Source organism: Hyperoodon ampullatus (assembly GCF_949752795.1).
Source record: "Hyperoodon ampullatus genome assembly, chromosome: 4".
In the NCBI taxonomy this organism is placed as follows: Eukaryota; Metazoa; Chordata; class Mammalia; order Artiodactyla; family Ziphiidae; genus Hyperoodon; species Hyperoodon ampullatus.
Window position 1 is genome coordinate 141,220,758 of NC_136917.1, and position 13,183 is coordinate 141,233,940.

The window sequence follows — 13,183 nt, forward strand, 5'->3', positions numbered from 1 at the left end:
TGCTATTACCCGCTATGGCAATCTTTGAAACGAAAAGAAGAGAAACCACAAAGAATGAGAGAGGCACAAACTTGTTTTTCCAGAATTTAATATTAAAAAAAAAAAATATATATATATATATATATATATGTATATATAAGTTATTTAAAGATATTAAAAGGTTCATTTTGGGGCCAAATGCTAGCACTGAAACTTTTTTCTTGTAATTGATTTAAGGTAAAAAGTAAAAATTATATTAAAAAATAGAGTAGCTACAGCTGTCCAATATAAACCCTACCTGCAAAAAGGCAGGGCAGAATGAGCTGACTTGAGCAAATATCCACATCACGACCTTAGTAACAAGTTCCAAATGCTTTCAGTTCCCAAGGTCTAAAAGGAGGATCATCTTGCATGCTTAGATTCTACTTCTTCAAGAATCCACTGAATGCCATTCAAAAAACCAGTTAAAGTTTCAGCCTCTGTATCCTGGACCTATGAGCAAATGAAAGAGATTACTGTCAATAAGAAACTGAGTGAAAAATCTTATAATTCAGTGGGACATTTTCCTGGACACTCAAAAAAGAACAGGACTAAAAAGATCCCAATAGACTTTGGGTGAGTCACTCAAGTTTGGTCTTCTAGAGAGCTTAGATTAAAAAATATCATCTTCTCTTCTGTCTTATAATTACTACCAATATGAGGTTTATTATCTATCTCAGAGGTCAGCTTTGATACCAAATATCTCCCACCAATTAAGCTACTAAAACTGACTCTTAGAATGTTATTTTATTTAAGAGAATGAGTAGAAAAGAATTTTAAAAATAAAAATCAATTAGAAAGTAGAGTGAAAAATAAAATGAGATTTTTCTCACCAGAGAAAATAGGACCTTACCATCCATGGGTGGCTTAGATGATTCAGACGCAGCTCATGGGCCAAATAAAAACAGGGCATTCTTTTTACATTAGCTTGAGAAATACAAGATAAAACCAGCATTGGTCTTCCTGCAGATCCAAAAGCTGGATCTGTCATTGCCATAATACGAGAAAATTCATCTTGCCATTCGTGTCCTAAGGAATGTAGTCAAAACCCTTAATTTGCATTACTTGTAATGACTTAAAAAATAATAAAACAAAATAAAAAACTAACAAAACAAGAGAAGCAAAAAATTACCAGGATGCAAACATAACAAACTGCCTCTATTGCTGTGTTCATTTACTGATCTTTTGTAAAACTACATTAATCAGCCTTGCAAGGACAGGAATTTAGGTGAAATCAGAGAGAACAAAAACAGTACCACTCAGATGTCTCTATGGTTTAAAAGCAAAAATACCTTGATATAGATATTTTCCTCTCACAAATTCTGTAGCTGTCACTACCCTTTCTTTCAAAGGTTGTAGTTTCCAAAACTTAAACATATAATTGAGTCTAGCTTTTTTATCCAAACTGAACATCTCTGCCTTTCACTGGAGTGTAAATCACTGACATTTTGTGGTAGGCAGAATTCTAAAATGACCCCAATGACTCATACCCGAGTATAATCCCTTCTCCTCTGAGTGTGGGAGGAATCTGTTAATACAGTGGGATTATCACTGACATGATTAGGCTATACTATATGACACAGCTGACTTCAAGAAAGGGAGATTAAACTCAGTGAGCCTAACCTAATCAGGTGATCCCTTAAAACAGATGAGATTCTTCCTAGTGAGAGAGACTCTCCATTGCTGGATTTGAAGACAGAGGGAGTCACATGATAAGGAATGATGATGGCCTGTGAAGCTGAGAGCTGCCCCAAGCTGACAGCCAGCAAGGAAACAGGGACCTCAGCCATACAACAGTAAGGAGCTGAATTCAGCCAATAACTGAGCGAGCTAGAAAGCAGATTTTTCCCTAGAGCCTCCAGAAAGGGATGTAACCCATCTGACACCCTAATTTCAGCCTCTGAGACCTAGGCTGAGAATCCAGCCATGCCGTGCTCAAGACTTCAGACATAGAGAACTCTGAGCTAATAAACAGATGTTGTTTTAAGCCACTAGGTTGGCAGTAATTTGTTATATAATAGAAAAAAAACATTTAATGTAATTATCAACACAGTACATTTAAATCTATCATATACCTCTTGAATTCTGACTTGTTCCATCTATTCTTTGTTCCTTTTCCTGCCTTCTTTTGAACTGACTTTTTTAATGATTCTATTTTATCTTTACTGGCTTATTTAACTATACCTCTGTTACACTTTTTTTAGTGGTTGCTCAAGGATTTACAATGTATATTTTAAACTTATAACAGTCTACTTTTTTTTTAGTTTTTATTTTATTTATTTATTTGACTTCATTGGGTCTTCCTTGCTGCACGCGGGCTTTCCCTAGTTGTGGCGAGCGGGGGGCTACTCTTCGTTGCAGTGTGCAGGCTTCTCATTGCGGTGGCTTCTCTTGTTGCAGAGCACTGGCTCTAGGCACGTGGGCTTCAGTAGTTGTGGCACATGGGCTCTAGAGCGCAGCCTCAGTAGTTGTGGCACACGGGCTCAGCTGCTCCATGGCATGTGGGATCTTCCCGGACCATCGCTCGAACCCATGTCCCCTGCATTGACAGGTGGATTCTTAACCACTGTGCCACCAGGAAAGTCCCTAACAGTCTACTTTTAAAAAGTATTATATAACTTCACATATAGAACCTTATAATACTATATTTCCATTTCTGCCTTTCCATGCTGTGTAATATTGTTACAATATATTTTATTTTAAAAATATCATAAACCCATAATACATTGTTACTGTTTTTCCTTCACATAATGATAAATAAATTAAAATTAGAAAAAAATATTTTATGTATAGCTATATTGTTTATATCCCAAGGCTCTTCATTTCTTTTTGTAGATGCAGTTTTCTACCTGGCAGTTTTCTTCTGCCTGAAGAGCTTCCTTTAATATTTCTTGTTATACAAATCTGCTGATTGAACTTTCTCAGATTTTGTTTCTCTGAAAAAAGTCTTGATTTTGCCTTCATTTTTGAAAGATGTCTTTGCTGGATATTAGATTTTTGCCCCCTTTGAATACTATGAAGACTTCCCTTCATTACCTTCTGGCTTACAGCACAATTCTGTCAGAAAGTCTCTGTCCTTATCTTTGGTCCTCTATATGTATGTTTTGTTTTGCTCTGGTTGCCTTCAAGATATTCTCTTTACCTTTGGTTTTCATCAGTTTGGCTATGATGTATCTGTAGTTTTTATTTATCAGGTTTGGAGTTCTTTGTGAATCTTGGATCTGTGGTTTATTCTCTTTCAGTAATTTTGAAACAGTTTTGGTCATTATCTGTTCAGAAATTTCTTTTTCCCTGTTCTTACTCCTTTCATGTTTTGGGACTCCAATCACATATAAATTGAATCAGGGGTCAGCATACCACACTCTGAAGATCTGTTTTTATAAATAAATTTCTTTGTGAAACAGCCATGCCCATTCATTTGTAAACTGTCTATGGCTACTTTTGCACTATAATAGCAGAGGTGAGTAACTGTGAGAGACAGTATGGCTCATGTGTCTAAAATATTTACTATCTGGACCTTTAAGAAAATGCCAACCCCTGAGTTAGATCACTTAATAGGTTCCCCCAGCTCTTGAATGTTTTGTCCTCCACTCCTACTCTTTTTTCTCTTTGTGTTTTAATTTGGGTAATTTCAATTGATCTATCTTCACATTCACAAAAGGTTTCCTTTGTTAATATGTCCACTGAAGGAACTGTTCACCTGTTAACATATTTTTCATATTTAGCATTCCCATTTTACTTTTTTATAGCTTCCTTCTCTCTGCTGAAAATCCCTATTTGTTCACATACATTGTCCATCTTTTCCACTAGATTCTTTAACATATTAATCATAGTTCTTTTAATATCTCTTTCTGAGAGGGCTAACATCCAGGCCATCTCTGTGTCTAATTCCATTGAATGCTTTATCACTTGACAATGGGTCATTTCATTTTGATATTTTTTCGTATCTTATAATTTTTAATCTAATGCCAGATGTTTTATGTGGAAGAACAGAAGAGACTGAGGTAAAGGATTTACTTCTAGAAATGGACACGATTCTTCTGTTAGGCCATTAATGCAGTGGGATGAGTCCAGCTAGACAGCAGTTGAGCTGGATTTGGCTTTTGTTGCTATAGTTAACTTCAGTGCACCATAAACTGTAAATTCTTTCAGCAGTGGGATGCTGCTATCTTGTTCCGAGTGAGAATAATATATTGTATATTTATACCCTACCTTATTCACGGAGGATTTGGGAAAGAAATTACAGTACTGGCTTGTGGCCCAATAATATTCTATTTTCATGTTATTTATCACACTGTGAATGGCAATTATTCAGAATATATGGATAGTGTTCTTAACTAATCTACTTAATCAAAGTAAACATTCCACACATTTCTCTACTATCTGGATAATTAAAATAAAGGTAAAATTTTTCATTTACCTGCATAAATTATTTGAATAGGGCCAAAAGCAGACAAAACACCAATAACAAAAAGTGCAGAAGCATACAACAAAAAAACACTATGTAGTTATAGTATCAAGCTTCGGTGTGCATCAGAATTCTGTAAACCTTGTTAAAAAAAACAGATGCCCAAGACACAACCCAAATCTATGAGTCATAATCCACCAGGGTAGGAATCAGGTAGCTGCATTTTTAACAAGATCCCTCAGTGATCCTAATGCACATCAAGTTTTGGGAATCCAATATTAACAGTAATAACAGAATCACACTGATAAAATTAGCCATTATATTCTTAACAAGCTACAGTAAAGCCTAAAAACATACTTTCTTATTTGCTTTGCAAAGAAAACACTTTTAAAAAGAAAATAAGATAATACTTACTTTTATGAGCTTCAGCATTTGCAACATAGATGAACCCATCAACAACTTCACACACCTTCTGAATTTGTGGAATTACACTGTACCGGCTTCCTTGTTGATCATCCCCTTCATTCTGTATACTGAACATCTTGTTAACTGCACTTGTATGTCCTTCTCTTGCTCTATCTCTTTCCTTTCTATAAGAAAAATGTAAATATAGAACATAACCAGACACTAAACAGACTTCACCCCCCTAAAATATTCCATTACTGATGTCTCAGATAGGTTGCCAAGTAGGTAGCCTTACCTTGTAGTTGAATATAGTATTAGGATGTTGAATTTATGTTGGTTGCTCAACTGAAAACTGACTCCTGATCCAATACCTAAAGGAGAAAATTACAGTTATCAAAACAAGTCATTAATAAAGACGGCAAAAGATGAGAATGAAAAAAATTACTTGGTATAAGTAAAAAGAGTAAATGAAAAACTCTGACAAGTTATATATATAGCTTTGGAATAAAATGACATGTTTGTGTTGAAGAAAATATGCCGTATGCAATTTTCATTCACATAGTAATAAACTATGGATATAGAAGAAAAAATTCCTAGGCTTTAACATTCCTTTTTATACCATCATCACTATCATCATTAACTTTATCATCATCCTCTCAGTAGCAGCTGCATTGTAACAGCTACTACTATTTATCCTCAAGACTAAAGCTTAGTTTCACTTATTTTATGTTTCTCATTAGTCTTATACTCCATGTACACATTCAACCAAATGGCTTTTTTTCCCCACTCTGAGAAGCTGTTTTTAAATTCATGGCACCTTAGAAAACTGAGGAAATATGGCAGACACTGAAATTTGGAATTAGACTTGGGCTAGAATCCTGAATTTGCCACATATGCCCCTGTTTCTGTGAGCCTGTTTTGACATCAAAATATAGAAATAATACACACTTTTTAGGGTTACTGTAAGCATTAAATGAGATCACATATATAAAACACCTATGGAGTGACTGGTAAGTAACAGGTGCTAAACACTAGCTTCTTACTATTTTATATCTAAATCATTCAACATTGTCATTCGTCCTTCTTTCTTAACTCCTTCCCTCCTTTGGCTGTGTTAACACTACGGGGCTGATTCTCCTCTTGCCTCCGGGAAAGATCCTTCTCCCCTTCCTTGGCTTTACCTCTTTTTGCTATATAAATGTCCTCTTAGATCTGTCTACTTCTCTCCATCCTCACCCCCACCTTTTAGTCTAAATTATTCTCTCTCACCTGGACTTCTGTAATCATTTCTAGTCTCCTAAATCCACTTCTGCCCCCAACTATCCATTCTTATGACAGCAGCTGGAGAGATTGCTTTAAAATGCTTTTAATTACATCTCTTCCCTTCAAAGCCCCTGCTCTTCAGATATTTTAATATAATCTGGCCTCAATTTTAATATAATCTGGCCTCTACTTACCTCATTAGGACAACTCCGTCTTTCATATCCTTAATCCCTGCATAACCACTCTAGGTATTTAAAGCAGCTATGCCGTGCCATCTTATGTCACCATTCTGGGCAACACATATATAGAGATCTTGGTGGCTGGGACTGCAAGCATCCCAGGCAAAGTGGCCCTAGTCCTCCCGCCACCAGGGGCCTCCCCAGAGAGATCACAGAAACAAATTCTACCATGTCTCTGATCTTTGTTTACATCAGTTTAACTTCCAGAAATTCCCCTCTCAACACATCTAACCTCAGCCCAGTATGGTTCTCATGTTGTTTTGCCCCACCTTGCCAATGATTCATCCCTCCACTCTTCCCTGACCTTGCAGGGTCTGAGGCACAATTAGATGGGCAATTTCAAACAATCACTCCAGCTGCTGTCTGGAGAATGAAATTGCCATTTCACAATCAGCAAATTTCCCCATATCCCCAACCTCTTCTTGAAGGGTTCATTCCACCTCATGGACCTACCTGAAACTAGCCTGTCCCTAGGTGCCGCTTCTCTTAACAGTGGGGTCTCCAGTAACAAAGTTACCTATTCTCTCACATCTCAGGGTAAAGAGATGAGGTGAATGATCTCTTTACTCTTCAATGCCATGTCTTAACCATTACTCACCAACCCTCTTGAAAAAACTCCATCTCTCTGAGACACGCACACCATTTAGCTGTAATACCATCTCCCATCCTTAACCTTGTCATTTATGAATCTCCTTTTGATAATCCCTTCCTCCAAACGTTCACTGACGATTTCAGCACCTGGCTCACACTATTCCTCTCTATCCTCAGAAACTTCCAAGTCCATGTGGACTTCATATGATTCCCAAATCTTCATTTCTAGCCCAGATCTTTCTCTTGAGATATGGATGCATAAAGTAATCCATAAAGTCATTCGTTCATTCACTCATCAAATATATACTGAATGCCTACTATGTGCCTGACACCACAGCTAAGAATAAAGCTAACAAGATTTCCGCCCTAATGGACCTTCCATTCAAGTGGCTAGCTTATAGCAGGCATCTCTACTTGTATCAAAAGTTCCTCTTCCTCCTGTGTTTCCTTAACCTAGTGAATGGCACCATCATCCAATATGAAAATCAGACCAAAATCCAGGAATTATCCTTATTACTGCTAACACACATTGAGTCAATTCTATATCCTTCACATTTTTATCATAATATTGTAGTGGTTTCTTAACCCTTCTAATCAATTCTCCATTCAGGAGCCAGAGTGATCTATCCAAAATGCCATCTTGTTCATCTTACTTCTCTGCTTAAAATCCTTCAACAAATGCTTGACATACAAGCATCTTCTCACCTGGCCCCACTCTGGACACACAGAGCTACTTCAAGTGTGTCATGCACACTCAGAACTTTGGGATTTTAGAAATGTAGTTCTCACTGCTTAGAATATTTTACCCTTTTTTTGATGGCCTACCCCTACTTATCCTATTGACTCACGTAAGGCATCATGTTCAATGCAGAGCCTTCTCTGACCCTTACCTTCTACACAGGAGCTAATTACACCACATTCTAATCACCTGCATACATGTCTCTGCCCTCGTTTAAACCAAGTACCTTTCAGGGCAAACAGGAGATTTTTGATGTTGTTTGTTTTAAATCTCTGCATCTTTAGTATCTAATAGGTACTCTCAAAAAATGAATAAGTAAAGCACAAGCTAGTTTACACTGTTATGCATGTTTATTATATATCCTGTTTACCAAACTAACTACATGGCTGTTGTTGCTATTGTTTTTCATAGAAATAAAGGTAAGGTGATAATTTAGCTCTTTTTTGAAATTCCAATATATATCAAAGTACTTTGCATATAGTAGGTGCTGAATGGATTTTGCTGTTACCATTCTTTTAAAATATGGTAAATGTACAAATATAACTTCTTTTTTATAACATCTTTATTGGAGTGTAATTGCTTTACAGTGGTGTGTTAGTTTCTGCTTTATAGCAAACAAATATAACATTTTGACAACATACAATTTGCTTTCAGATAATCTCATATTCTGGACTGAGAAAGTAAGAGAAAGTTTACCTCTTATAAAAAGTAAATTAATTCTTTCAGTCCATAGAGACCTGAGGGCTCCCATGCACCAAATCAGTATATTTCATTATAACAAAGAGTTAATTTAAAAACTAATTTCTTTCTATTTAACATTAGAGTCAAGCTCAAAGTGTTTGAATTATTACGTACTGTAGATTAACATGAAAATTACCATCAATCTGCCTCTGAGGCAAACCAGCTGTTGGGCAAAGCTCCTCGGAAGACATCAAGCTCAACACCAAAGATGTATTTAGTTCTTCCAAACCTGGTCCAAACATGGCAAATCGTGGTTCATTCTGAATGATCAATGAGTGTAAAAATGAGGTAACAGCTCCATACATAGGACGGCTAGATTTTGAGGATCTTCTTGTATACGGACAGCACATTTTATAGCTGTATAAAATTGTCACAATTAGAAAATTAACACAGACACTTACTTAGCCAGCTATTCATTCAACAATATATAATGTATTGAGAACTTGCTAGACAAAAGGGATATAATGATTATACAGTCCCAATCCTCACGGAGGGCAGTGGAGGACAGGCACCATTATAATACGTATGCCGAGTTCCATGACAGAAAAAAGCACAAGATGCTATGGGAGTAGTAGTGGTCTAGTAGCTGAGGAGGTCTTCCCTGGGAATCGGTTACTTACTTTCTAATTTTTCATTTAGATTCTCTCATGAAACACTTGGTCTAACACGTGTTTCAATGCTTAAAATTCACTACATAAAGCAGTGATTCTCAACCTGGGGAGATTTTGCACCCCCAGGGAACATTTCCTAAGGTCTAGAGTCCAGCGATGCTGTTAAACATTGTACAATGCACACACAAGACAGTTCCCATAACATCTGGTCCAAAATGTCAACAGTGCCAAGACTGCGAAACCCTGTACTAAACATAAACTACATAGTTAGTATAAATGTCCCTAGAGAAAAAAAAGAAAAAAAAATTACTAAAGCTACCAATATAACCAAATTTCTTAGGGTACTTCTATTAACAGTAACAGTTCAATAAGTATTAATTACAGGGCAGCTCAAATGTTCCTTATAGGTAACCTGGCAAACTAAGAATCATGTGAAAGAAACAGCTCAACTTTTTCAATAGCTATAAATTTCTAAACTAGCAATTCAACATGTTATCAAAAATTAAAACAAAGTTACTCAAATAAAAATAAAACCTAAAGTCCTTTAAATCGAGCTGGTTAAGACAATAACTAACATTACAATACAATCATCTTTACTTAGGAACCTTGTAATTCAAGAAGGAAAAAAAATAAACTTTGCAGCTATGTAGATCTGGCCAAGCCTCACTACTTTAATTAGTCATATAAGCCACTTATAGTCTAAACTTCAGTTTTTTCATCTGCATTATTTGAGCAATAACAATCAATCCAGGGTCGTAAGGATCAGAAATAATTTATATGATCACAAATGGTCGTTATTACGATTATTTCTATCCCTAGGAAAACGTGGTTCCACAGCGTCCAGAAACACTTGATGTTATGGTTGGCTGTGGGACAACGAAGAGGTAACACTAGCAAGTGAGAGTACAGCAGCACTTGTTAAAATTACATACATGTATATTTTAATCAAGTAGTCTCACAAGACTTGATGTAATGGCATCTGTATTGGAATAAGGAAAGATTCTGAATAACTTAAAATATGAAAAAAAGTCCCACATGTAGCTATTAAATCTACCACAGCAAAACAATTCTTACCTAATGCACAAATATTCTTTAAATTTTACTTACAATGCCTTAAATTTGGGGCTCTTAATAAAACAGGTTATATCCAGAACTAACGACATTACAGTCCCTTAAAAATCATACGACCTTAGACAAATCCATAACCATGCAGAACCTTCATTCCACATCCATAACACAAGGAAAATACCTTCTTATTGCATGAGAATTAAATAAGTAAACATACATAAAACATCCATCGTAGAATCCAATACACTATAGCTGCTCAATAAAACTAATTCTCTCAAATACATAATATTCGAAAATGTCAATGCATTTGCGTGATAACAAAATCTTATTTCCCAGAAACTTAAGAATGGTTTTCTTCCATGCAAAAGAACTCCTGTCTGAACTCTGGCCTTTCCTTCTCTGGGTATGGAAAAGTACTTATTTTAACAAAATGACAAGTGTTCTAAAGATAATGAAAATTTTAAGAAGTGTTTTACTTCTTGCCATATAAACTACCTATAATTATTCAAATACTCTACTTAGGTACTACACGGAAATAACAAAATGGGAACGCTAAAAGGGTTCTATGAAGGAAGTTATTTTACCTAACCCCCAATTTTTACAAAAGGACACTCAGACTCAAAATTCATGCAACAAATTAGTAGGAGGGCCAAGACTAACTTAGACTACTGACTTGTAATATAGTCAAATTTAATATCTTCTTTTTAATTCGTAAAACTAGATACTTACACTGCCATGTAGTCAAAAAATGCACCATCAGTGACCTCAGATATAGGCTTTTTTAAGATTTCTAGATCTGGAAGAGACTTCCAGTCAACAGAAGACCAAGAAGGAAGATCCCGCAACAGAAAATATCTCCACAGAATTGCATCTCGTACAGTTTCATTCCAATAACGACTTGTACTTCCCAACTGACATAGATCATGAGGTGAAAGAAATGACAAAATATATAGCTGTACATCAATCTGAAACACAGGGAAGCAGCAAGTAGGTTAAAGGGATGAATAATTCATTATGGTAAAAAGTTTTTTTAAATAATACATTACAGGGACTTCCCTGGTGGCGCAGTGGTTAAAAATCCGCCTGCCAATGCAGGGTACATGGGTTCGAGCCCTGGTCCAGGAAGATGCCACATGCCGCGGAGCAATTAAGCCCGTGTGCTACAACTACTGAGCCTGCGCTCTCGAGCCTGTGAGCCACAACTACTGAAGCCGGCACTCCTAGAGCCTGTGCTCCGCAACAAGAGAAGCCACCGCAATGAGAAGGCCGCGCACCTCAATGAAGAGTAGCCCCTCCTCGCCGCAACTAGAGAAAGCCCACGCGCAGCAACAAAGACCCAATGCAGCCAAAAATAAATAAATTTATTAAAAATAAATAAATAATTACAAAATAACAAATAATTATACTAGGAAACCAAAGGTCAACTGAACAGTGTATGATTTTAATAATTAAATCTATCATGATAAATTACAAAATTAACAGTTTTTATACTAAATAACAAAAAATCAACTTAACATTTTTTTTTTTTTTTTTTTTTTGCGGCGGCATGTGGAACTTCCCTGACCACAGATGGAACCCGTGCCCCTTGCAGTGGAAGCACAGTCTTAACCACTGGACCATGAGGGAATTCAACGGTCATTATTTTTAATGATGAAATCTATCATGCTGAAGTTAATTTCCTGTCTCAGGACAGAATCATAATGAACATTTCATTTTTGACACATCGAAACATTCCTGAAATACCTCCCACTGTTCTGGTATTTTTCAAGTAAAATAACCACTTCATTTAATTTTTCCTTATGGATATTCTGCCACACCATTTATTTGAATGAACTGCTTAATGAAATAATTTATTCTTCAAAATAAAATAACAAGCGGACAAACTTCTGATTTTATCATTACATCAAATCAAAGAGTAAATCTGTCACCTGCGTTCTTCTGTAAAATCTGTTATTTCAGAGAACCTCTGCAAGGAGAACCATGGAGGCAACCTAAGCCTGCAGTTTTTAATTTCTGATGTACCTCAGAGTGTCAACAGTCCAGCTGAGATACAGCATTTTAATAATTTCTAAGAAATTCTCCTCTCTCCGTTTTCCTATCTACCTGAAAAGTTTAAAAATGAAAAATGTGTGTAATTCTCCTGGCCTGCTGTAACTTGAGGCCCTTGTAACTTAGTCATTTACTTTCCCGCATTTTTTTTAAGATTTCTTTTAATGTGGACCATATTTAGTCTTTATTGAATTTGTTATCATACTGCTTCTGTTTTATGTTTTGTTTTTTTGGCCAGAGGCATGTGGGATCTTAGCTCCCCACCAGGGATCCACCTGCACCCCCTGCAGTAGAAAGTGAAGTCTTAACCACTGGACCGCCAGGGAAATCCCTAGTCATTTACTTTCAATTGTCAGTTTTGTCACTTGAAATACAGGTAAGGTAACAGTCGCAAAATCCTAGGAGAGTGTGTGTTTTGCGGGACCGCCAAGTGTTTCGGTACATGGAAGCTGGGATGATAGATGCTGAGAACACAAGACACTGGACGCTTTCCATGATTTCCAGAACGTCTGGCATGGTCTCCGCGTTTCCTTGACCTGATGTTCAGGGTGCCCCAGTCCCTAGACCTGTTTTGGGGGTAGAAAACCGGAGGGTGACCTGGCTGGTTGCCAGGGCACAACCTGCAGGTGAGTGTCGGGGCGACCTTCGGCCCAGCTGCGGGGCACCAGGGGTCAACGCCAAGGCGTTTCTGCTCAACCGCTGCCCTCAGGTGACGACACTGCCCGGAATGGCTGCAGGGACGGGGCCAGACACAGGCCGAGCCCAGGGAGGCTCCCCCCTGCCCCGGCCCCCAGAGGCCGCCCCGGCGAGCGCCCCTCCCGGCCCGGCCCGCGGTCCTCCGCGGGTGGCGGCCGACGCTCACCGGCAGCCGCGTTAGCGAGCTGGCCTCCTCGTCCGCCTCCTCCGGGGAGGCCCTCGGAGCCGCCCTCTCCTTGCCCACCGACTGCCAGAAGTTCCTCCAGCCGTTGAGGATGGCAGCCTCCAGGCGGCCCCAGTCGCTGTGGTGAGGCTGACGGGAGCCGCCTCCGCTGCGCGGCTCGCTTCCCGCCAT

At 37.8% G+C, this 13,183-nt stretch overlaps 1 protein-coding gene across 1 annotated transcript; it reads right to left on the bottom strand.

The window, feature by feature from the left end:
• Positions 1-381: 381 nt before the first annotated feature.
• On the bottom strand, positions 382-13,183 carry FBXO4 (F-box protein 4; the record flags this gene model as incomplete). Its single annotated transcript, XM_079703276.1, has 7 exons — positions 382-471; positions 872-1,047; positions 4,841-5,016; positions 5,127-5,202; positions 8,541-8,761; positions 10,813-11,048; positions 12,995-13,183. 7 exons carry the CDS (start codon positions 13,181-13,183, stop codon positions 382-384), a joined length of 1,164 nt encoding a protein of 387 aa, XP_079559402.1.